The sequence below is a fragment of the Anomaloglossus baeobatrachus genome, chromosome 8, assembly GCF_048569485.1.
Source record: "Anomaloglossus baeobatrachus isolate aAnoBae1 chromosome 8, aAnoBae1.hap1, whole genome shotgun sequence".
NCBI lineage: Eukaryota > Metazoa > Chordata > Amphibia > Anura > Aromobatidae > Anomaloglossus > Anomaloglossus baeobatrachus.
The window spans coordinates 130429495-130456402 of record NC_134360.1 but is presented as its reverse complement, the minus strand read 5'-3'; the positions used below and the strand labels follow the sequence as shown (position 1 = coordinate 130456402).

General features: G+C 45.4%; 1 protein-coding gene across 1 annotated transcript in view; it reads right to left on the bottom strand.

Moving 5' to 3' along the window:
* LOC142249964 (flavin-containing monooxygenase 5-like) overlaps positions 1 to 26908 on the bottom strand; it is a 255743-nt gene that overhangs the window by 163401 nt on the left and 65434 nt on the right. The window contains exons 2-3 of the mRNA XM_075322000.1: positions 22017 to 22205; positions 7108 to 7270 (exon numbers count right to left, since the gene is read on the bottom strand). Coding sequence (XP_075178115.1) covers positions 7108 to 7270; positions 22017 to 22205 — 352 coding nt within the window. The remainder of the gene's footprint in view (positions 1 to 7107; positions 7271 to 22016; positions 22206 to 26908) is intronic.

Sequence of the window (26908 nt, the reverse complement as noted above, 5' to 3'; positions counted from 1 at the left end):
TCGTGTTGGCCTTTTACGGGGCTTTTTGGTTTGGCGAATTGGTTAGCCCATCTAGGTCAAAGGGCGGTGGTCTGTTGTTGGAGGATGTGGTGGTAGTGCAGGAGAGGGTTGAATGTCGCCTGCGCCATTCTAAGACGGAGCAAGGGGGTTGAGGGCGGTTGGTTGTGATGTATGTGATTTCAGGGCACAGGTTTTGACCGGTGCGTGTGGCTGGTAAGTTTTTGGGTGCCCAGGTCCGCTGTTATGTCATGGGAATGGTTCTTCGTCCCTACGTTCGGCCTCTGCTGTTATCACAATGAAGGACGGCGGGGACAGTGGATTATGAGGATGTAGTTGTTGAATTTGTTAAAGGTACATGGTTGTGAATTTTGCATGTCATTGTAACCTATTTTGTTTTGTGCGTAGGGGTGTGCCTAATTTGGATATTAGGACACTTGTTCATCTATTGGAGGGCCCTGCGGGCCGATGCACATCCAGTTGGTCGGCAACTGGGACTGGATAGGTTGGTGGCATTGGTCAAATGGATCGGCATGAGTGGAAGGGCATGGAGCAGGGTATTGCTGGAATTTGAGTATTATTGCTCGGTGGATAGGCCTCCTGAAGTGGTAGTGTTACATGTGGGAAGTAATGATTTAGGAGCTCGGGCGTCTCGTGAGCTGATACGGGACATCAAGGTGGTTTTGTCACGCTTATGGTCTGACATTGTGGCGCGGTTGGTGTGGAGAGGGGCTTGTTCTGTGCATAGGATCAATCGTGCCAAGTGAAATAGGGTGGTGGCACAATTTGTGATGAGAAATGAGGGTATTGCAGTGTGGCACAGGGATTTGGAGACACCGAGTTGGCAGTTTCGGAGGGGTGACAGTGTGCACCTTAATGACATTGGTTCAGATTTGTGGGCACTAGGATTGCGTGACAGTGTTGAGCGAGTTTTGGGTATGTGGCGGGTCCAGGCCACGTAAGGAGTCACGTGTTCTGTCCTGTGGCGGGGGGTAGGTGTAGCGCCCCTGAGCTACTCAGGGCACTACAAGGAACTGCATCCTCTTGGGGATACAGGACCTACCCCCTGGGACCTAGAGTACCAGTTCCGATACCACCAAAGCACAACCAAAATCCTAGTTCTCCACTCCACACCAGGAATACAGGGTTAATCAAGTAAGGGGATGGTCGCCTAGAGGTTGGAACGAGTCCTGGGATTAGCCAGCCTGGTGTTAGAGATCAAGGAGAATAGTTTACAGAAGGAGACTGTTACCCCAAAAGGGACAGTCAGGCCCCAAACGCTCCATGCTACGGGGACCCAACCAACAGAGAGTGCCGCGGACAGAGCAACCTGGGTTATTACATTGGCACTAATACTCCATGGGACCTGAACCAGTAATCCACGGGTCTGAGTGAGTAGAGACTGTTAATTACAACCTTGTGTGGTCTCCGTTATTGCCCTCCCCATCTCCCAGGCACGGCTCTACCTGCGGAGGGCCCAACATCATTGCTGCAACCACCACCAGCCCTGGGAGTACCCACATTCAGCAGCGGTGGTTCTACGCCCTTAACCGCAACCCGCAGGTGGCGTCACGTACACTAACTTTCACCCCTACTTTAAATAATATCCCTTTTACAAGAGAAGCCCCAGGGCACGGGACCAGGCAACGGCCACCAGAGTGACATTCCTATTTGCAACCACCCGGGACCGAGTACCCCTTCCCTGGGCGACACATAGGTATGGTCCAGAAGCGGTTTGAAGAGAATGGTAACTGGACCGAGAGACACTGTCTTGTTATGTTGGCTCCGATTTCTGGGATGTTGCAGGCACTGGGTTCTGCAAAAGTTTGGTGGTATTAATCCGTGGGTGATTAATAACTCATCTCTGGGTTGGTGTGTTGCGGCCAGGGATATTGGGGTAAAAAGTGGTTCCTGGACTGGGCCTACCCAGGGTTTTATATATGTACATATATATATATATATATATATATATATATATATATACTGTTTTGGTATTACTGTTTTACCTATTGTTATTTGTTGGGGGTCGCCCGTTGGACGGCGCCCCCTTGTGTTAGAATGTAAATAATAGGTAATAAAGGCTGCAGTGGCCAATTTGAACCATGTCGCCTGCAGTCCATGTATTATTTACAGGTGGTTAATGGTGGGGTAACACAAACATCATGACTGGAGAATCCTTCCTCAATGGTCAAGAAAGCCATGCAACCCATAGGGTGGAGGGGCGACATGACTAGAGGGAAGGGAAGGAGTGATGAAGTTAATAGGGACAGGAATTGGAGGATTTGTAGGAAGCAGAAGGATGGGATTGGTGGGAAGGAGGAGTCCTGGGAGGAAGAGGAGAAGTATACGAGGATTGATAAGAGAAGGCGGGTTTGTCTTACCTTCTTTTGGACTTTCGGACAAAGACTGATCCCCGCCCACCCTCCCTTGTGCTTGAGTACAGTGTGGTGAGATGATTGAGTGCGGATACAGAGGTGCCTTGTTGTTGTTTGTTGTGAAGTGAAAAAATCCGGTTGGGTTGATTTGTTTTGTCACAGCAGCAGGGGGTAGGTCTGGTCTAGAGGCGGTTTGAAGGGAATGGTAACTGGACCGAAAGACACTGTTTGGCATGGTGGCTCTGGGTTCCGGGATGTTGCAGGCACGGGGTTCTTCAAAAGTTTGGGGGTATTAATCCGTGGGTGATTAATACCTCATCTTTGGATCACTGTGTTGTGGCCAGGGATATTGGGGTAAAGAGTGGTTCCTGGACTGGGCCTACCAGGGTTATATATACTGTTTTGGTATTACTGTGTTACCTATTGTTATTTGTTGGGGGTCGCCCGTTGGATAGCGCCCCCTTGTGTTAGAATGTAAATAATAGGTAATAAAAGCTGCTGTGGCCAATTTGAACCAAGTGGCATGCAGTCCGTGTATTATTTACAGGTGGTTAATTGTGGGGTAACACAAATATTACGACTGGAGAATCCTTCCTCAGTGGTCATATTTCTCCTGACTACAGCTGACAGCGTTACAGTAAATATTAGATTGCAATTAGAGATGATCGAATACTTCAATTATTCGGCTTTGCGAATATTTTCCGAATACCTCGCCGCTATTCGACTATTCGTGAATATTCAAAGCGCAATGTAAGTCTATGGGAAACCCGAATAACAACTATTCGGTACTATTCGGGCTTCCCATAGACTTACATCGTGCATCGAATCGAATAGCGGACAGTTATTCGGAAAATATTTGCGAAGCCGAATATTTGAGGTATTCGATCATCCCTAATTGCAATACATAGCCACATATCTATTTTGGGATCTACTGAAGAATTGTAATCAATTTCTTTTAGACTTTTACTGCTCAAGAATAACTTTTCACACAGTGCAGTTCTTCCTTTTCTTTTACTTTTTGAAATCCTGACTGAACAAGGCCATGTCTAGATAGTATTGCTCAGTGAGGTGTAATAAGACAAGAGGAAAAGAAGAAACATGACATTAAAGCGGACTTTACACGCTACGATTTCGCTACAGCGATCTCGTTGGGGTCACGGATTTTGTGACGCACATCCGGCCGCTGTAGCGATCTCGTTGTGTGTGACTCCTAGGAGCGATTTTGGATCGTTGCAAAAACGTCCAAAATTGCTCCTCATTGACATGGAGTTCCGCTCCCAATTATCGCTGCTGTCGCTGGGGCGAAGTTGTTCCTCGTCCCTGCGGCAGCACACATCGCTACGTGTGACGCCGCAGGAATGAGGAACCTCTCCTTACCTGCCACACGCCAGCAATGAGGAAGGAAGAAGGTGGACGGGATGTTCGTCCCTCTCATCTCCGCCCCTCCGCTTTGATTGGGCGGCCGCTTAGTGACGTCGCTGTGACGCCGAGCGAACCGCCCCCTTAGAAAGGAGGCAGTTCGCCGGTCACAGCGACGTCGCCGAGCAGGTAAGTACGTGTGACGCTGCCGTAGTGATAATGTTCGCTACGTCAGTGATCGATACATATCGCCATAACGATAGGGGCGGGTGCTATCACGCTCGCCATCGCTAGCATCGGCTAGCGATGTCACAGCGTGTAAAGCCACCCTAAAGTGAACCTGTCAGGTCCCTTATGCATTCTAACCTAGTAGCAGTCTGATATGTGGCCTAATAACCCTTTCCTACCCATCCCTGTGTTGTAATATTGTGTAATATGAATGTATAAAAATATGTTTTATTACTTACATTTTCCCTATTTAAATGAGCAGGGGCTCTAGCCCCTTGGGCGTCGCTACTTCTCCGTCATCTTGCACTATCGCGGGAGCCGCGGCTTTGCGATCAGGCGCCGACATCTTTCCAGTGTTTCCCCCTTGTTTTTCAACAGCAGTCTCGTGGGACCCACTGTCCTTTGCTGCTTCCTGCTCCTCAGGTCACCGGGTTCCGGCTGCGTTCACAGGAAGGTGGGCGGAGCTTCAGACTTGCACTCTTTTCGGGGATGAAGGTGGTGAGGTTGTTGTTTTTGGCGCCAAAATGGCGGGAAAGATGGCGGCGGTTAGAAAAATGTCAGCGTTTCACGGGTCAACAGTCTAGAAAAGGCGCACTTCACCCAGGTTAGTGGATGGGGTAAGTATCCTGTTCGTGACGCCAAGTTCTGTTGTGGGCGGGGGACAGACCACAGCAGGGGGGGCTGCTCGAGACGTTGTTATCCGGGCGGTTGCATTGGCTCGAGTGGCAGCCGGACCCGGGCTCTTGCCGCCATCCGTCGCCCACAAGTGAAAAAGGGGGTTATTTACAGGGGAGAGTTTGTCAGTGACGCCAACAGTGGGCTGTGGTGATTGTTGGTCACACCGCTGCTACCTTGGTATTTGGTACCCGGGACTGATGGAGCGGGGCAGCAGGATGGTATCCCCTCCACGGGTAGGGGAAGTGTTGTCCCGGGGCCCAGGTGTAGGTGGAGTGCTGGGACGCAGTCTGCAGGGCTGGACCAGATGATACTGGTGTACTCCAGTTTTGAATAAAATCACGCAGAGTCCAGATAGTAAACCAACTGCCGGAAACCGGTGGCCTTGGGAGGGGAGTGCTTGGGTCCCGCACACTGGTGGACAGAACAGGGGCCCTTCTTCTTGCACTTTGGTATTGTTGTCTTGTGTGTTGACTAGTCCACATGAAACGGGGTAAGTCCGCTCCCAGTGACTTTTCCGTGGGAGCTGTGGCCCATCTCGCTCTATCTGGGCTGTTAGTGGGACAAGACTTGGAATCTTGTCCCCTGCTGGTTAATTGGAAAGGTGCTTGCAGCTGTCCTTGCCCTAGGGTCCAGGTACCCCGACTGTGGACGGTCTCCGGACCGGATTCCCGCCGTTGGCACCGGCAGGCTACAACCCTGCCCCGATCCACTTAAGGTCTCCCGCAACCGGTTCTCCATCGCCTGTGGCCCTGCTTTGCCATCTGCCACCTAGTCAGCTCAGGTAGTCAGGTAGTCCAGGAGCTACAACCCCCGACTACCACTTCACTCCTCTCACTTCCACTGCTTGACTCAACTCTCTTGTTCCCTTCCCTTGACACCTCAGAACCCCTAGGTGGGCGTCACCATCTGCCTGGCCCTGCCCACTGGTGTGTCCCTATTGTCCTGGGGGGGTGACTAGGTTTTTGTGGCTGGTGTATGTACCTGTGTGGGGTTGTGTTGGAAGGCCAAGGAGGAGAGAATCCTGCATCTGGAAGATGGATGCAGTTTTCTGTGACAACTTGATTTTGTCAGGGTGTCACAAATCAAATAGCAGTGCATTACTGGAACTTTACTTGCACATATTTCTGAAATAAAACATCCAATCTCTGAACAAAACCTATGCTTCCATTCAGCATCCTAGAGCCAGTATAGCACTGGTTTTACTTTATATATAAAAATCCTACTGGTTGGTTCCTTTTAAAGTAATGTGATTCCAAGTGTAAGTAGAATGTAACAGTTGGACAGATTTTAGATAAGATATAGGTTTTAGCATGTGGCAGAGTGCACTGCACATGTATTATAAGAATGTTGACATCTAGTGGCCAGTTAGTATACTATGGAAGGATAGTTCAGACACCACGGAAGGGTTAAGAGTGAGTTTGAGGGAAGAGCATAGGAATGTAAAGTGGTCATGTCAGACAGTAGAAAGGGGAGAGGATTTCTGACCAGGAAGGGAGAAGGACGCTGGCCTAGGTGCAAGGGCCAGTCTTATACCCGAAATCATCTCCTGCAGGTCCAGAGCTCGTGGCTCTTCCCTGCGGGCTTTATGAAGCAAAATGGACAAGGAGCTGGATTGAGGAAACAGGGGTCGACCTTGGAATACCACAGACCAAAATCAGCAGGACTGAGGAGGGCTTTGCACACTACGACATCGCAGGTGCGATGTCGGTGGGGTCAAATCGAAAGTGACGCACTTCCTGCGTCGCAGCCGACATCGTAGTCTGCAAATCCTTGATGATACGATTAACGAGCGCAAAAGCGTCGTTATCGTATCATCGGTGTAGGGTCTGACATTTCCATTATGCCGGTGCAGCGACGGTATGATGTTGTTCCTCGTTCCTGCGGCAGCACATATCGCTGTGTGTGAAGCCGCTGGAGCGAGGAACATCTCCTATCTGCGTCCCGGCTGCAATGCGGAAGGAAGGAGGTGGTGGGCGGGATGTTTACGTCCCGCTCATCTCCGCCCCTCCGCTCCTATTGGCCGCCTGCTGTGTGACGTCGCTGTGACGCCGCACGACCCGCCCCCTTAGTAAGGAGGTGGGTCGCCGGCCAGAACGACGTCGCAGGGCAGGTGAGTGCATGTGAAGCTGCCGTAGTGATAATGTTCTCTACGGCAGCTATCACCATGATATCGCAGCTGCGACGGGGGCGGGTACTATCGCGCTCGGCATTGCAAGCATCGGCTTGCGATGTCGCAGCGTGCAAAGTACCCCTGAGGGTATAAAAGAAGTTGTGTTTCAAAAAGATGAATAAATTATCAGAATAATCACAATGAAAAATAAATATGTAAATAGATGGAAAGTAGATTTTTTTTTTTTTTTTAAAACTATCTTAAATAATAACATTTTAAATAAATATATTCTTATTAAAATAATTTTAAATAACACTTTAAATTGAACAAAAGATTTTGATATATATTACATTTTCATACCCTGAAAAGTATGTAACGGTAAATGTGGAAAGGTGTGATGTCCACTGCAGACAAGTATGCCATCAAAAACTCCCACTTCTTGCTTTCCATCACATTCTGTTACAACATCCCATCGTCCTGTGGTGGCAAAGTCAGGATGCTTTTTTATGTTGCACACCTTGGTCTGAAAAAAAATTAAAACCAACAAGAATTTTTCTACATTATATGGTTTGTAGTTTTTAGAAATTTTATGCTGTAGTTAAGTCAAGTGACTGTGGCATTCTCTGCCGCTTTCCACTTATAAAAAAAAAATCACAATGCTAAAAAAATGTGTAGTGCCCCTGAAGCCATCAGGGAGCTACAAGGTTCTGCATCCTCAGCAGGATGCAGGGCCTACCCCCTAGGGAAATAAAGGATTTCTATGTGTGTGTGAGTTTTATTACCTATTTAATTACAGAATTGGTAATATGGAGGTCTTATCAAAATCAAAACCTAAATATTACCAATCCAGGGCTTAATTACAGGTGTCAATTATCACCTGTCATTAACCCCATCAATTACCCCAATTGCCACCGCACCAGGATAATTGGGATGAGCCGGGATAAACGCCAGATATGGCGCATCTAATGGATGCGCCAAATCTGGAGCAGCTGCCGGTTGCTATTCTTACTCTGTAGGGGCAAATACCTATATGCCCCCCCCAGTGGGATAATACCAACCTCCAGCTGTCTGTTTTATCTTGGCTGACTATCAAAATTGAGGGGACGGCACGCCATTTTCTTAAAACTATTTATTTATTGTACTGCACGAAATAGACTCATCCACCGACGGCTGTGATTGGTTACAGGCAGACAGCTGTCATTCAGAGTGGGGGCACGTCTGACTGCTGGACGAGCCGGGTAAGCGCCAAATATGGCACATCTAATGGATGTGCCAAATCTGGGGCGGCTGCCGGTTGCTATTTTTACAATGGGGGCAAATAACTATGTGCCCCCCAGGGGGAGAATACAAACCCCCAGCTGTCTGTTTTATCATGGCTGACTATCAAAATTGGGGGGACCACATGTTTTTTTAAAACTATTTATTTATTTATTGTACTGCACGATATACACTCACCCACCAGCGGCTGTGATTTGTTGCAGTGAATATAAGTATAACACTGCACACTCCCTATTAAGCAAAAAGTTGCAAGAGACAGTATTTTTTCATGCAAGATTAACACATAGTTTATTTACAACAGCATTAACTGAGATTCTTTGTTGACATTTCGGTCCTCCTGGACCTTGGTCACAATTAATCGCTAGAAAGAATAGAATAACAAAATAAGTGATGGTGCTATATACAATCAATTATGTAATATTTATATTTACAATTACGAACATAACGCAAGGATAGTCCTAATTAATGGAACATAGATGTAGTATCAAGGTACATCACAAATAATGAGGTGGGGTTTTTTTGTTTTTTGTTTTTTTTTAGAAAGGAGATAAGAAGAATGATAAGAAAAAAATATGATATAGTGGATTCTCACCGAATTTGCTTGTAATCATGCATAACAGGATCAAATGTGGAGATCTGTTAAGCCTCTTTAGAGTGGTCACTTGGCTGTTTGAAATATAGCCTATGTCCAAGCAATAAACAGGTGTCAGTAAACATTTGGTCCTGTTATGCATGATTACAAGCAAATTAAGTGAGAATCCACTATATACTATATCATACTTTTTTCTTATCATTCTTCTTATCTGCTTTCTAAAAAAAAAAGCAAAAAAAAAACAACCCACATTATTTGTGATGTACCCTGATACTGCGTATACAGTCAGGGCCAGAAATATTTGGACAGTGACACAAGTTTTGTTATTTTAGCTGTTTACAAAAACATGTTCAGAAATACAATTATATATATAATATGGGCTGAAAGTGCACACTCCCAGCTGCAATATGAGAGTTTTCACATCCAAATCGGAGAAAGGGTTTAGGAATCATAGCTCTGTAATGCATAGCCTCCTCTTTTTCAAGTGACCAAAAGTAATTGGACAAGGGACTCTAAGGGCTGCAATTAACTCTGAAGGTGTCTCCCTCGTTAACTTGTAATCAATGAAGTAGTTAAAAGGTCTGGGGTTGATTACAGGTGTGTGGTTTTGCATTTGAAAGCTGTTGCTGTGACCAGAAAACATGCGGTCTAAGGAACTCTCAATTGAGGTGAAGCAGAACATCCTGAGGCTGAAAAAAAAGAAAAAATCCATCAGAGAGATAGCAGACATGCTTGGAGTAGCAAAATCAACAGTCAGGTACATTCTGAGAAAAAAGGAATTGACTGGTGAGCTTGGGAACTCAAAAAGGCCTGGGCGTCCACGGATGACAACAGTGGTGGATGATCGCCGCATACTTTCTTTGGTGAAGAAGAACCCGTTCACAACATCAACTGAAGTCCAGAACACTCTCAGTGAAGTAGGTGTATCTGTCTCTAAGTCAACAGTAAAGAGAAGACTCCATGAAAGTAAATACAAAGGGTTCACATCTAGATGCAAACCATTCATCAATTCCAAAAATAGACAGGCCAGAGTTAAATTTGCTGAAAAACACCTCATGAAGCCAGCTCAGTTCTGGAAAAGTATTCTATGGACAGATGAGACAAAGATCAACCTGTACCAGAATGATGGGAAGAAAAAAGTTTGGAGAAGAAAGGGAACGGCACATGATCCAAGGCACACCACATCCTCTGTAAAACATGGTGGAGGCAACGTGATGCAATGGGCATGCATGGCTTTCAATGGCACTGGGTAACTTGTGTTTATTGATGACATAACAGCAGACAAGAGTAGCCGGATGAATTCTGAAGTGTACAGGGATATACTTTCAGCCCAGATTCAGCCAAATGCTGCAAAGTTGATCGGACGGCGCTTCATAGTACAGATGGACAATGACCCCAAGCATACAGCCAAAGCTACCCAGGAGTTCATGAGTGCAAAAAAGTGGAACATTCTGCAATGGCCAAGTCAATCACCAGATCTTAACCCAATTGAGCATGCATTTCACTTGCTCAAATCCAGACTTAAGACGGAAAGACCCACAAACAAGCAAGACCTGAAGGCTGCGGCTGTAAAGGCCTGGCAAAGCATTAAGAAGGAGGAAACCCAGCGTTTGGTGATGTCCATGGATTCCAAACTTAAGGCAGTGATTGCCTCCAAAGGATTCGCAACAAAATATTGAAAATAAAAATATTTTGTTTGGGTTTGGTTTATTTGTCCAATTACTTTTGACCTCCTAAAATGTGGAGTGTTTGTAAAGAAATGTGTACAATTCCTACAATTTCTATCAGATATTTTTGTTCAAACCTTCAAATTAAACGTTACAATCTGCACTTGAATTCTGTTGTAGAGGTTTCATTTCAAATCCAATGTGGTGGCATGCAGAGCCCAACTCGCGAAAATTGTGTCACTGTCCAAATATTTCTGGACCTAACTGTATGTTCCATTAATTGACTAGGGTTCAATGGTTGGCTGATGACACCTTATTGGGGGAAAGGTGTAGTGCGGGGGGTCTATCTGTGACTACCTGGCTAGTCCAGGGCGTCACACTGTCTCTTGCAACTTATTGCTAAATAGGTAGTGTGCAGTGTTATACTTATATTTATATTCCAAGAATTCTCATATCCCCACACTAGCACCTCTAAAAAACGTACAAAATTAGAGTGAGTGCACAACTATATATATATATTCTGATTGGTTGCAGTGAGACAGCTGTCACTTATCGTGGGGGGGGTTGTCTGACAGCAACCAATCATAGGCATCAGTGGGCGGGGGAAGTAGTGAATATTAGATAGAATAATGAGCGGCCGGCATTTTCAAAAGCAGGAGAAGCTGCCGGAGCAGTGTGACAGCCATGCAACGCCGTGCCGGTGACCAGATTTCACTGACGGCTTTCCCATTTGATGCTTTCCTCCCCACTGCCTCGCTCCCCTGCCTGTTGCTTCCCTCCCGGCTGCCCGATGCTTCACTCCCCCACCACATCCCTGCCCAATACTAAGTTAGGACCGAGCGGGGAGCGCAGTACCAGGGAGCGGGGAGCAAAGCACCAGGGAGCGAAGGACCCAGGCGGGGAGCGTGCATCAGCTGATTGCTTAAAAAAGCCAGCGGCTTTTAAACAATCATACATCCATTTCAGCCTTTTACTCAGCCCCCAGACCGCTGTGTAAGGTCCAGCAGACAATTACTCACATTTCCCATTGACTTACATTGGACACGATACTCCTAACGAGTAATTACAATGATACTCGCAGAGTAACGAGTATCCCGAATACCGAACTACTCGGCAAGTACTGAGTAGTAACGAGTATACTCGCTCATCCCTGGTTATAATGCTTAAAAATAATTGTTTATGGTGGATTTATACACAAGCACACAGAAACACATTACATACAGTAACATTTAAAAGTTTGGGCACCCCTAGTCAAAATGACTAAATGTGAACAGTTAAGCATGTTGACAATAAAATGATCTCTAAAAAGTATAAAGTTAAAGATGACATATTTCTTTTGTATTTTAGGCAAAAAAAATATATTTTTGCATTTTAAAATTAACAAAAAAGGAAAATGTGCAAATGTAAAAGTTTGGGCACCCTGCATGGTTAGTACTTGGTAGCACTCGCTCTGGCAAGTATCACAGCTTGTAAATGCTTTTTGTAGCAGCCAAAGGTCTTTCAGTTCTTGTTTGAGGGATCTATTCTTCCTTGGAAAAGTCCTCCAGGTCTGTGAGTTTTCTGTCTTTTCCTGGTAGCAATGAATCCAACCGCTCTAATTATCAGTCCCTTAGATAACTGTATGATTTTACTCACTCTACCGGCTTCCACACATAGTGTTAACTCAGCCCAAATGATGACTTGTAGGAAGACAAGGAGAAACGCTGTAGTTTTCTTCTAGAATCTTGTATTAAGTACAAAGTAAAGGCAGGTGAAAAGGAATAATCTGTACAGGGTTTTAGACATGTCTCTTCAGTAATGATTCCTCTAGACTAAACTGAAGGAGAAGGGAAGAGCTTTCTATACAGATGCCAACTAAGGGAGGAACATAGGGACAAACTTCATACAGTCTAATCTACCTAGTAACAGTAAGGAATTTCCTGATAGGAGGAAAAATATGCACTGCAAGAAATATATACAACAGGTTGTTCCCATTCATGGGACACAACACTCCCCGTCTGAAATCATATGATTTCACAAGTCCTTCTACGACGTAAGGAGTCGATCCTGTCCCTCGATGTCACGAAACCTGTAACGAGAAAAGAGACAAACACAAAAAACGCAACAGTAATGCACTGAATTCAAGTCCATGCTTGGTTGATGATGCATTGTCCTTGCGTTAAAATGAAAAAGTAGAAAAATGTAAAAATGAATCCAAGTTCAACAAACCCATCTTCAGATTGGGGAAGCCGCAAACATGCCAACTCTTCCTCCAACCCAATAATCCAATGGTAAAGTTTTAATCCAAAGGAAAGTTCAAGCTTCATTGGACACGGACAGTTGTGTCTCCGTACAGCAGGGGTAAGGAAAGGTACACTCCCCACCGTGGCAGTGTCCAACAACAAAGTTAGTTCATGTAATGTCCTCCTTTGGTAAAAGTAGCACGAGTTCGGTGACTGGACGAATCACACACATGTGCCAGCCGTGGCACGTTGAAGACTTGTAGTCGGTGAAACAGTGAGTAATGTGAATAAGACAAGCTACGGCTTGTACCTCAGATGACCAACTTGAGAAGCGCTCGAAGCGATGAGGTCTCAACTTCTGTTTTGATGTCACTGAAGTGTAGCGAGCGGAGACGATTGGTCTAATTTCCTTGTCGGATTCTGGTTCCACCAGCTCGTACATGTTGTCGGCGTAGTTATCGCAGGTCTCCTCGTATAAGAGACTTGGAGGTGTCAGCCACATGTTGTCGCCGAGTTTGGACGCAGCAATGAGTCTCGTTCCTTGGTCAGCTGGATTTTGTTCGGTGGGAATGTGGTGCCACTGTTCGGCATGATCTCTGTCGAGGATATTTTGCATAATCTCGACAAAGTGTTTCTCCATCTCTGGTTGTCTTTTCAAGGTGCGTTTTAGAGAGGAGAACCTTGCGGTTGCTTGCTGGGAGTTGTTTGGCAACCTTGGCCTTGGAGACCGAAAGGGTAATGGGGCTACCCAACTGTTAGAGTCATTTTGAGAGAACTCTTTATCCATAATCTTTATGAATTCTTTGTCTTCTCTCATCAGAGTCAACTTGTTGTCTTCGTTTGTAGACTCGAACGCTGTTGACCCGAAGTCGTCATCCCAGAGATGATATGTGTCCACGCAGTCGGGAGGCTGCTGTCGCCACCTGGTGTCGCTCAGCCTCTCTTTCACCCCGTAGTGATGCGGACATGGTTGAAAGTGAGTGCCGTGACCGTTTGGGAGGATGTGCGTCTTGTAGGAGGAGATCGCGTTGGGACTCTTCATATTGCTTACGCAGACGTTTCCTATGATCACCCAGCCTAAGTCGTAGCGCTGAGCGAATGGCGCATCGTGTGGCCCGTTGATGTGTTGGCGCACTTTGTGTAGCCGGAGGATGTCCCTTCCAATCAGACTCAGGATTTTTGCACTATGATCAAGAGGTGGGATCTTGCTGGCGATAGTTCTCAGGTGAGGGTGGTGAAGAGCTGCCTCTGGTGTTGGAATCTCTTCCCGGTTAGCCGGTATCTGGTTGCAATCGACGAGTGTCGGTAGAGGTATCTCTACGGTATTTTCAAGAGATGTTACCACGAGACCACTGGCTCTTCTTCCACAAGCTTCTGAGATGCCGCTGCAAGTACCTTGTGTGTCAGGGTAGGCATTTCCTTTTAAGCCGAACAAGTCGAAGAGTTCAGACCTGGCAAGTGACCTGCTACTCTGGTCATCCAGGATGCCGTACACCTTCACGGCCCTTTCTGGGTGACCTTTGGGATATACCCTTACTAAGCATATTTTCGCGCAAGACTTGTCCCAGAGATCTTCTCCGCAGACTGCGGTGCACGAGGAGGATACTGTGAGGTGGTTTGCAGCTTGGCCTGTACTCTCCCCACTATGACTTGTGGTAGGAGAAGGTGTAGGTGCAGGATCAGGCTGAGATGGGTGCAGCGCTTGTACGTGATCTGTGCTGTCACACTCCATGCACTTAATTGTAACATTACAGTCCTTGGCAAGGTGTTCTAAAGAGGCACAACACCTGAAACATACCCCAAACCTTTTCAAGAGTTCCTTTCGTTCTTGAAGGGGTTTCTTCCTGAAGCCAATGCACTTCTTCAGGGGGTGTGGCAGTTTGTGAATAGGACATTGGCGGTTCGAATTTTCCGCCTTCCCGCCTTCAGTGCCATTGTCTGGTGCTGACGGTGTAGGTGGTAGAACGTCGGTCTTCTTGACTGATACTGGGCCCCTACGTTTTCTGTCATTTTGATGAGGGCTCTCATATCCGGGAGCTGGTGAAGTGGAGCCGGTGGGTTCTCCACAGGTGAAGCTGGGGTCTGCCTTACGTTCCGTGATGCCGTTGATGAACTCGCAAAAGTAGGAGAATGGAGGGAAGGAGACTTGGTGCTCTTTTTTATAGTTTGTTCCTACCGTAGTCCACCTTTCCTGCATGTTGTAAGGTAACTTGGCGACTATGGGTTTCACCCCACGAGCAGTGTCCAGGTACCTGAGGCCAGGTAGGTGTGTGTCTGTTTTGGCCAGCTGGAGCTCAGACAGCAGGTCGCTGAGTTCCTGGTACTTTGAAGCATCCTTGCCAGATAATTTGGGAAGGTCGTATAGTTGTTTCAGCAATGAATCTTCAATTGCTTCAGGACTGCCGAAGCCTTTCTCTAGTCTGTCCCATGCGGTTGCGAGACCAGTTGTTGGGTCGCTGATGTAGACGGATCTGAGTCTTTTGATTCTCTCAGTACACCGTGGCCCTAGCCACCTGATTAGCAAGTCCAGCTCTTCAGCAGCTGTAATGCCGAGGTCACGCGTTGCAGTTTTGAAGGCACACTTCCACCCTCTGCAGTTTTTGGGCTGGTCGTCAAACTTTGTGAGACCGGTGTTGGTGAGTTCTTGGCGGATCATGTACCTCGCAAAGTTGGACATGTCTGATCTTTCCGACGTTGGGGGCACATTTGCTGACTGCATGGTGCTGGTTGCGTGATTCTTAGCTTCTTGGTTCGGGAACATGGGAAAGTATGGAGTGGCGTAGGCGTTTAGACCAGTGATCGGTTTGGTGTGTACAATCTCTGTTGTATACGGGGCTGGAACTACATAGTTGTTGGGAGTGAAGCGCCTTGCCGGCATGTTAGGTTGCATGTAGACATGGGCATACGGAGGTTGCTGATGCGCAGGGTGTGGCTGTGCATTGGAATATGAAGCTGGTTCAGGCTTGAAAATCTGAGGTGCATTGGACTGACCTGGAAGGCTGGAAGCTATAGGTGGATCAGTGTCTTGAAGCTCTGGAGAAGTGTTAGCACTGACGGGAATGTTGATGGTAGTTGGCAGTTCGTCGGCTTGGCTCAGCACGTAATCTCTTGTACGCTTAAGTGAGTCTTCTGTGTCGAGATCACACAAACTGGCGCTGCCTTCTTGGCTCCCACCCATAGCTTGCTCAAAGATTTTTAGCCTTGCCATGGCCGCCACATGTTCACATTCCTTTGAAGGGCTTCAATTTCTGCTTCCTTGCGTGCAGATTCTGCTTTAATCTCTGCTTCTTTGCGTGCAGATTCTGCTTTCATCTCTGCTTCTTTGCGTGCAGATTCTGCTTTCATCTCTGCTTCTCTCTGGGCGAAAATGGCGTGTACTTTCGTTGTTTCTGCTTTGGCGCGCGCCTTTATGAGCTGCTCACTGAGGGTTGAGTACCTTGATGAGCCTGATTTGAGTGAGTGCCTTGAGCTCTTAACGGACCTGGATTTGTAAGATGCCGCGCCTGACATTTGCGCCATTTTTGCTTCAGTCTCGCTCTCAATGTCGCGCACAGTTTGGTCTCGTTCAGCATTAAGCTGTTGGAAGTCCTGTAGTTCTTTTTGAGACTCGGACGTATTTGATCTCAGCAGGGTAGAGGAATATTTTTTACAAATCTCTTTGTAGGACTGGTATGCTGAGTACAGTTGTTCCAGGACTCCCTCTGGTGGTAGCTCATGAGCACCGGGTGCAGATAAAACAGTCACTTGTTTTTGCACTCTTTGCCACAATAATGCTGTGTGGGTAAACAATTCACTTCTGGCTGTTTCTAGGATCTCTTTAACCTTCCATGTTGGTTTGGTCAACCGCTTAGATCTTTCACTGTAATGTAAGTGTGAGTCCCTGTCTTCCTCTTGTTGCTTTAAAGCAGGTAGGGAAATTGTTCTTTTTGACTCCATCAGGAAGGGTGAATGCTGCTCTGCACTGGTTGTCAGGGAAACAATACAATGTTGCAATCTCTACAGCCAGCAGTCTGTGTTTGCAGGATGTATTTGCAGAGTCTCTGGCTGCAATTTACAATTAGCTTATGGGGGATTCTTGGTTTATAGCTGCACACAGTTCTGATAACAGGTTAATACTTTACAGGGCACATTCTGTCTGAAGCTGCTATAAAGTTTTATGCTGTGGCTTGTTATCAGCCCCTTGGGCTAATCCTTTCTCTGGATTGTATGCTGTATAGCACTCCTGAAAACAGGTTCTTTACTTAGGGTACCTTCACATTAGCGATGCAGCAGCGATCCGACCAGCGATCTGACCTGGTCAGGATCGCTGCTGCATCGCTACATGGTCGCTGGTGAGCTGTCAAACAGGCAAATCTCACCAGCGACCACTGAACAGCCCCCAGCCAGCAGCGACGTGCAAGCGACGCTGCGCTTGCACGGAGCCGCCGACTGGAAGCTGCGGAGACTGGTAACTAAGGTAAACATCGGGTTTGGTTACCCGATGTTTACATTAGTTACCAGCGCTGTGTGCAGAGAGCAGGGAGCCACGCACACTGAGCGCTGGCTCCTTGCTCTCCTAGCTGCTGTACACATCGGGTTAATTAACCCGATGTGTAATGTAGCTACATGTGCAGAGAGCCGGAGCCGGCAGCACAGGCAGCGTGAGAGCTGCAGAGGCTGGTAACTAATGTAAATATCGGGTAACCACCTTGGTTACCCGATGTTTATCTTGGTTACAAGCTTACCTCAGCTGTCAGACGCCGGCTCCTGCTCCCTGCTCGCTTCATTTGTCGCTCTCTCGCTGTCACACACAGCGATCTGTGTGTCACAGCGGGAGAGCGGCTTTGAAGAAAACGAACCAGGGCTGTGTGTAACGAGCAGCGATCTCGCAGCAGGGGCCAGATCGCTGCTCAGTGTCACACACAGCGAGATCGCTAATGAGGTCACTGCTGCGTCACAAAAAGCGTGACTCAGCAGCGATCTCGGCAACGAGCTCGCTGTGTGTGAAGCACCCCTGATATATGAATACTAATCACAGTCTCAGCTAATCCTTTTCACTATTCTGTCTCTTCCTGGTAGCAATGAATCCAACCGCTCTAATTATCAGTCCCTTAGATAACTGTATGATTTTACTCACTCTACCGGCTTCCACAGATAGTGTTAACTCAGCCCAACGATGACTTGTAGGAAGACAAGGAGAAACGCTGTAGTTTTCTTCTAGAATCTTGTATTAAGTACAAAGTAAAGGCAGGTGAAAAGGAATAATCTGTACAGGGTTTTAGACATGTCTCTTCAGCAATGGTTCCTCTAGACTAAACTGAAGGAGAAGGGAGGAGCTTTCTATACAGAAGCCAACTAAGGGAGGTACATAGGGACAAACTTCATGCAGTCTAATCTACCTAGTAACAGTAAGGAATTTCCTGATAGGAGGAAAAATATGCAGTGCAAGAAATATATACAACAGGTTGTTACCATTCATGGGACACAACAGTGAGATTCCTGACTCATCTTGCATTTTTCAAAGATATTTCGATCAGGGGACTGTCAGGCCATTGCAAAACCTTCAGCTTGCACCTTTTTAACCCCTTCAGCCGCCAGGCACTTTCCGTTTTTGCGTTTTTGTTTTTTGCTCCCCTTCTTCCGAGAGGCGTAACTTTTTTATTTTGTCATCAATCTTGCCATATGAGGGCTTGTTTTTTGAGAGACGAGTTGTACTTTTAAATGAAACCATAAGTTTTACCATATAGTGTACTGGAAAACGGCAAAAGTCGGTGCGAGTTTGTAGACACCAAACATGTATAGGTTTACTTGTATCTAAGGGTTAAAAAAAATTCACAAGCTTGTCCAAAAAACGTGGCGCACGTTTTGCGCCATTTTCCAAAACCCGTAGCGGTCTCATTTTTCAGGATCTGAGGCTCAGTGATGGCTTATTTTTTGCGTCTCGACCTGACGTTCTTAACGGTACCATTTTTGCGCATATGCTACATTTTGATCGCCTGTTATTGCATTTTGCGCAAAATTTGCGGCGACCAAAAAACGTAATTTTGGCGTTTGGAATTTTTTTACCGCTACGCCGTTTACTGATCAGATTCATTGATTTTATATTTTGATAGATCGGGCATTTGTGAACGTGCCGATACCAAATATGTGTGTATTTTTTTAACCCTTTAATTTTCAATGGGTTGAAAGGGGGGTGATTTGAACTTTTAGGTTTTTTTATTTTTTTTTACATTTTTTTTTACTTTTTTTTTTACTTTTTTTTTTATTTTACTAGTCCCCCTAGGGGGCTATAGCGATCAGCAATCCGATCGCTCTGCACTATCTGCAGATCTCAGCTACAGAGCTGAAAACTGCAGATTTGCTGCTTCACTTTCAATGCCGGCTGTATTCCGGCATTGAGAGAAAGTGAGTCATGTTAGCTACGGGCGTCATCACATGACCCTGTGCTACCATGGCAACCGCCGAAAGTCACGTGATCATGTCACGTGACTTCCGGTGGGGGCGGGGTAAGTGACTGTCATGGCGGCGCCCATATACATATCGCTGCCAAGATTTTGGCAGCGAAATGTAAGGGGTTAATGGCCGCGGGTGGAAACTATTCTACCCACGGCTAGCAGGCACACATGTCAGCTGTTGATAACAGCTGATATGTGCGCGGATCGCCGCCGACTGCCGGCGGCAGGGGGGCGGGGCTTACCGGCACACGATCCATGACGTACCCAGTACATCATGGGTCGTTAAGGGGTTAAGTATTCGATTTTGGATTTTGACGTGTGTTTTCAATGTGTAATTTTACAAAGACTTTGTAATAACCATGAATGTTGCCCCTTTATCTGATGCTTTTATCATGTACTTTGGTTCTGTGTTAATCCACCAGGCTCAGACTGGCCCACCAGAGAACCAAGGAATCCACTGGTTGGCCCCACTGCAGGGCTAACACGGACAAGAGATGGAAGGCTCCTCCCCTTCCTATCCTATCCAGTTAATCTGCATCCATAGGCACACACACCCTCCTTATCCATGTGATCCTGAGGGGAAGAACATGTATATTTTTATATAATTGTGTGATCAGTGCATGAGCCCCAAATTAATATCAGTTTGATGGAGGATGCTATGCATGCCATGTTTCAGCTCTATAGAAAGGTAAAATCATGATTAGAAAGACAACATGACCACAATATCTTTTGCCTGGGAATTTTGTAGAGATTGAAACCACATCTCATGAGCAGCTCTGTTATGAGTCACCGGAGAGGTGGTAAGTGGATATAACTTGTGTTAACAAAATCAACTGCCAAATTTTGATCTCATTCAATGCCAGGAAGATTCATTGCTTTGTAGGATTGCTCCACATTTCATTGGAGTTCTTCCCTCCATAAACCTGAGTTATTTCCATGATGCAGCTTTAGTACTTTTTTATTTATCCTTTTTATTTTGTGTAATTGTATATACTGTATTGTTTTGTCACCTTTGTAACATCTTTTGTATATTTTTATAAACACTGCCCACTTTTCAGATTAAATATAACTTGCTCTATTCTATAAATCACATCTCCAAAACCATACACCATCTGTAAGGGGTGCCCAATTGGCCTGTAGAAACGATTGGTGGTGGCAGTTAGTAATTTATCTTGGGTTATTGTGGAGCTTGCCAGTGACTATAACTGGGTAACCTAGGCAAAATAAAAAATTAAATATTTCATGCCTTAGAATCGGTTGTATATACAATCGTGGCCAGAAGTGTTGGCACCCATGAAATTGTGTTAGAAACTTAAGTATTTCTCCAGTGAAAATATTTTAGTTATACATGTTACACCTGTTTATTTACTTTTTGTGTCTTGGAACAACAATAACAACAACAACAACGATAAAAAAGGCAAATTGGACATAATTTCACACAAACCCCCAAAAATAGGCCTAACCAAATTGTTTGCACCTTTCCAAAATTGTGGTTGAACAACTTTGTTTCAAATATGTGATGCTTGTTCTGTTCTGACGACAGAGAAAAATTGATGAAACCATGCAACATCAGATAGTCCAGATGGTAGATAAGCAGCCTCAATCTAGTTTCAAAGAAATTCAAGCTCAGGGTGTATCAGTGTGTCTATCAGTCCCCATTTCAATTAAATGAAACGCTATGCCAGGAGAACAAGGGACTCCACTGCAGACAAAGGGACAAAAGAATGCTAGACTGCAGTTTGCCAAAATGTACATGAGTAAGCCAAAATCCTTCTGAGAAAGCATCTTTAGAATAGATGAGACCAAAATAGAGCTTTTTGGTTTATACAGCACATCATTCTACTGTTTACTGAGATCAAAATGAGGTCTACAAAGAAAAGAGCTAAATAGCTAGTCACATATGGTGGAGGTTCAAAAGGGTTTGGGGTTGTTTTGCTGCCGCTGGCACTGGGTGCCTTGCCTGTGTGCAAAGCATCATTAAATCTGAAGATTACCAAAGCATATTGGATCACAATGTAGTGCCTAGTGTCAGAAATCTGGGTTTGCATCCTTGGTCATGGGTCTTCCAGTAAGACAATGACCCAAAATATACTTCAAGAAGCCCAAGAAATGGATAAAAACAAAGGACTAGAGAGTTCTTAAGTGGCAGCAGTAAGTCCAGACCTAAATCCCATTGAACACCTGTGGAAAGAGCTTGAAGTTGCTGTTAGGAGAAGGCAACTTCAAAAATGAGATCTAGAGCAGTTTGTAATAGAAGACTGGTCCAAAATTTCAGTTCAGAGGTGCAAGAAGCTTGTTGATGGTTAAAGGAAGAGATTGATTTAAGTTATTTATTCCAAAGGGTGTGCAACCAAATATTATGGTAAGCGTGCCAACAATTCTGTCAAGCCCATTTTCTGAGTTTTATGTGAAATGATGTCCAAATTGCCTTTTTTCTCTTTTTTTTGTGTTGCTCCAATACACTCAAAGGAAAAATTTGTGTATAACAAAACATGTATAATTGAAATAATTTTCCAGGAGAAATGCTTCATTTTCTGCACAATTTCAAGGATGCTAACACTTTCGCCCATGGCCGTATATAATACGGGCACTGACCGTTCCCCAAAAATTGGCTTAGTAATAAAAGCAGCCGTTGCCTCGTCCCTCAATAGTTGGTCAATTGCGTTTGTCCTGACGATTGGAGGCAGCGAATTTCTCTCCATGGCATGCACGTATAATGGGGTTGTTTTTGAGGTGCAGCCCAATGAAAATAGACTAATCACTAGAGGTCAGTGAGTCTAGATGCTGAGATATTGAGGATCTGGACCTGCAATCTAATGTGTCATGTAATCACGACCCATGGGTTCTTTCTCAAGAAGAAATATCAATGGACTTGTTTGCAATACCACTAACCATGAAGACCCCTTACGTCGTGTAACATGTTCCTTTTTTTAAGAATTTTGCCACTTATGTGGTAGATATATTTAACATTTTTAATCTAAACATCTAGAATTGGAATGGTTATGCAAGTCTGGCATTGAAAACTTTTTCATGAATACATTTAATTAAAAAAAAAAAAACAAGAGAATAGATTTACCTTGAATTGTATGTATTTCAAGAGGTCAAAATGGTCTGCATACATTCGGAAGTAGTCCATAATTTTGGAATTATGCATATAGTTTGGAAAGTCGTCTGGAATGGGGTAATCGCTGAAGCACATCATTTCCTTTGATGTGTTAATAATTACAGATTTGTAGATACTGGCTCTAGAATCTTCTGGGTTCTCCTGAAAAAGTTATATTAAATTGGATTATCTAATATTCTAAAACTGTGATAATCCCATAATAATGCATTCTTCTTTATGTGTCAAATGGCTTTTTATTTTACAGCTTTTATTTTAAAGCCTATCAGTTCACTTGTTTAAAAAAACAAAACAAAAACCTAAACAAAAACAAAAACAGATTTTTACTTTGCAATCCCCGATTCAGCACCCGCTTTCTTTCACAGCTTAAAGGGAAGGTGTCGCGGTTTTATATTTTTGTATTAAAAATAGTGATTATGAAATCAAGTATTTTTAATACAAAATGAAAATCGCAGCGTATTTAGTTTTTATGTAATTCTTATTTTACTGGAGCCACTGGGGCTGCTGCCATGCTGGATTTGCTGTCTGTGTAACGACAGTAACTGCTTCCTTTATGGCAGCCCCTGTGCATAGACTCTGATAGTCGGGCTCCGACCCCATGCCATACGTTACAGTGGGCGTCTGCTGTGACCTGGACGCGCCCCTTGGGCTGTCCAGAACACAACAGAGGAAGGAGTTCAGCGCCATTATTGTGGAGCTCACAGCGTGTGCTGTTTGCTCCACTTTACCCCTGTCACCCGCCGGGATGTGTGAGTACGGGCCGCCTCCCCTCGTTACTGTCTCCGATGACATCCCATCCCTCCGTTCTCCCCAGCCCCTGCTCTGCCCCAGCTACTGACGCCGCCCCTCCCCCTCGCCATTACTGTCTCCAATAACACCCCCCTCCATCCGTTCTCCCAAGTGCCCGCTCTGCCCGCTGCTCCATCAGGGGTGATTGTGAGTGTGTGTCGGCGCTTGTGATGCTGTGCAGTGAGCTTCCAGGACCTGTGAGAGGATCACATGGGAAGCATGTGATATCTCCGGATGTTGTGAGAGTGTGCGCGTGATTGTACAGGTATGTGCGATATCGTGAGTGTGTGTGAGTGTATGCGATCGGATGTGTGAGTGTATGCGATCGGATGTGTGAGTGTATGCGATCGGATGTGTAAAATGTCGGCCGGACGCAGGGGAGGATGGCATGCAGCACAGCTGCCTGGAGCGCCCACCGGAGGTCACAGGGAGGAATGATGTGAAAGGTGTGTGTGTGTGTGTGTGTGTGTGTGTGCGCGGCGCAAGGTCCGCATCAGGGGTGACTGTGTGTGTGTGTGTGTGTGTGTAGCACAAGGTCCCCATCAGGGGTGATTGTGTGTGCGTGTGTGTGTGTAGCACAAGGTCCCCATCAGGGGTGATTGTGTGTGTGTGTGGCACAAGGTCCCCATCAGGGGTGATTGTGTGTGTGTGTGTGTGGCACAAGGTCCCCATCAGGGGTGATTGTGTGTGTGTGTGTGACACAAGGTCCCCATCAGGGGTGATTGTGTGTGTGTAGCACAAGGTCCCCATTAGGGGTGATTGTGTGAGTGTGTGTGTGTGCGCACGCGCCACTGCATGTGAGTACCTGTGTGTGTACTGGTGATACTGTCTGCAGTGTTGTGTATCTATCCTATCCTGTGTGATACTGTCTGCTGAGCCGTGTATCTAATCCTCTCCTGTGTGATACTGTCTGCTGAGCTGTGTATCTAATCCTCTCCTGTGTGATACTGTCTGTACGGCTGTGTATCTAATCCTGTTGTGTGATACTGTCTGCTGAGCTGTGTATCTAATCCTGTCGTGTGATACTGTCTGCTGAGCCGTGTATCTAATCCTATGTTGTCTGATACTGTCTACAGGGCTGTGTATCTAATCCTCTTCTGCGTGATACTGTCTGCTGAGCTGTGTATCTAATCCTATCGTGTAATACTGTCTGCAGGGCTGTGTATCTAATCCTCTCCTGTGTGATACTGTCTGCAGGGCTGTGTATCTAATCCTATGTTGTGTGATACTGTCTGCTGAGCTGTGTATCTAATCCTATCCTGTGTGATACTGTCTGCAGTGCTGTGTATCTAATCCTATCGTGTGATACTGTCTGCTCAGCTGTGTATCTAATCCTATCCTGCGTGATGTCTGCAAAGCTGTGTATCTAATCCTCTGCTGTGTGATATGGTCTGCACGGCTGTGTATCTAATCCTATCCTGTGTGATACTGTCTGCTGAGCCGTGTATCTAATCCTATCCTGTGATACTGTCTTCTGAGCCGTGTATCCAATCCTATCCTGTGTGATACTGTCTGCAGAGCCGTGTATCCAGTCCTATCGTGTCATACTGTCTGCTGAGCTGTGTATCTAATCCTATCCTGTGTGATACTGTCTGCTTAGCCGTGTATTTAATACTCCTGTGTGATACTATCTGCTGAGCCATGTATCTAATGCTATCCTGTGATACTGTCTGCTGAGCTGTGTATCTAATCCTATCCTGTGTGGTACTGTCTGCACAGCTGTGTATCTAATCCTATCCTGTGTGATACTGTCTGCTGAGCTGTGTATCTAATCCTCTCCTGTGTGATACTGTCTGCTGAGCTGTGTATCTAATCCTCTCCTGTGTGATACTGTCTACAGAGCCGTGTATCTAATCGTATCCTGTGTGATACTGTCTGCAGAACTGTGTATCTAATCCTATCCTGTGTGATACTGTCTGCTGAGCTGTGTATCTAATCCTATCCTTTGTGATACTGTCTGCACAGCTGTGTATCTAATCCTATCCTGTGTGATACTGTCTGCACATCTGTGTATCTAATCCTATCCTGTGTGATACTGTCTGCTGAGCTGTGTATCTAATCCTATCCTTTGTGATTCTGTCTGCTGAGCTGTGTGTCTAATCCTATCCTGTGTGATACTGTCTGCTGAGCTGTGTATCTAATCCTCTCCTGTGTGATACTGTCTGCACAGCTGTGTATCTAATCCTATCCTGTGTGATACTGTCTGCTGAGCTGTGTATCTAATCCTCTTCTGTGTGATACTGTCTGCTGAGCTGTGTATCTAATCCTCTCCTGTGTGATACTGTCTACAGAGCCGTGTATCTAATCCTATCCTGTGTGATACTGTCTGCAGAGCTGTGTATCTAATCCTATCCTGTGTGATACTGTCTGCTGAGCTGTGTATCTAATCCTATCCTGTGTGATACTGTCTGCACAGCTGTGTATCTAATCCTATCCTGTGTGATACTGTCTGCACATCTGTGTATCTAATCCTATCCTGTGTGATACTGTCTGCTGAGCTGTGTATCTAATCCTATCCTTTGTGAGTCTGTCTGCTGAGCTGTGTGTCTAATCCTATCCTGTGTGATACTGTCTGCTGAGCTGTGTATCTAATCCTATCCTGTGATACTGTCTGCACAGCTGTGTGTCTAATCCTATCCTGTGTGATACTGTCTGCTGTGCTGTGTATCTAATCCTATCCTTTGTGATTCTGTCTGCTGAGCTGTGTATCTAATCCTATCCTTTGTGATACTGTCTGCTGAGCGGTGTATCTAATCCTCTCCTGTGTGATGCTGTCTGCTGAGCTGTGTATCTAATCCTCTCCTGTGTGATACTGTCTGCTGAGCTGTGTATCTAATCCTCTCCTGTGTGATACTGTCTGCTGAGCTGTGTATCTAATCATATCCTGTGTGATACTGTCTGCTGAGCTGTGTATCTAATCCTCTCATGTGTGATACTGTCTGCTGAGCTGTGTATCTAATCATATCCTGTGTGATACTGTCTGCTGAGCTGTGTATCTAATCCTATCCTGTGTGATACTGTCTGCAGAGCCGTGTATCTAATCCTATCCTGTGTGATACTCCTGCTGTCCTTGGTGACACTTTAGACATTTCTGGTCACCAGGAAAATGGCTGTGCATTGTGTCCTTACATGTCATTCTCTGTTATCTGTTGTAAACACTCAGATTAGGAGGGGGGAGGCGTGCCACCACACACAGGAGAGCAGACTCCGCCCACTTTATGGCAGGCTGTAATCTGAGCTTTTTATACAGTGGAAATTCAGTAGGATTTCAGAAGCTGCTCCCCCTAGTGTTTAACAGTGGAAAATATCAAACTTTTTAATTTTTTTTTATATTTTGCACAATTAAAAAAAAAAAAAAATTAAACAAAACATTTAAACATTAATACTTTACATTTTTTCAGTTATTTATTATTTTTTTTTTTTGACGATACCTTCCCTTTAAAGTGATTGTTTACAGGGTGATGTTGTGACATCATGTCTACAGCACATGTGACTTCTGCAGCCAATCACTGGGCGCTGTGGTTTGTGCTTTTCACACTGAGCCCAGTGATTCAGTGATTGGCTACAGCAGTCATCTGTGCTGCAGCCTGTGAACAATACCTGAGCAGCAGCATTCAAGCTAATATGATTAAAAAAATAAAAATAATAAACAGAAAATCCTTTAAATACCATAATAGTCAATCAGATCTGAAATATATGCTAACACTATATGGGCAAAAATAATAGGACAGCTATACATTAAACCTTTGTGAAATCCCATTCTAATTCCATGACAATTTATATGTAGTCAGTGTCATCTAAAACAGCTTCCACTATCCTAGGAAATATTTCTACAATATTGTAGAATGTGTCTTTGGGATTTTGTGTGGGACTGGCTCGCTATCTCCATTCTAGTTCATCTCAAAGGGTTGAGATCAGAAATCTCATAGGAGTTTACTTGGGGGTGGTGGGGGGGAAGCTTCTTTGTTTAGCTCAATAGTTTCAGATCTGCATTGATCTCCTGCTCCATCTCCGCAGATGGTCATTGCAGAAAGGGTGATTCGAATGCTCAGGAGAGT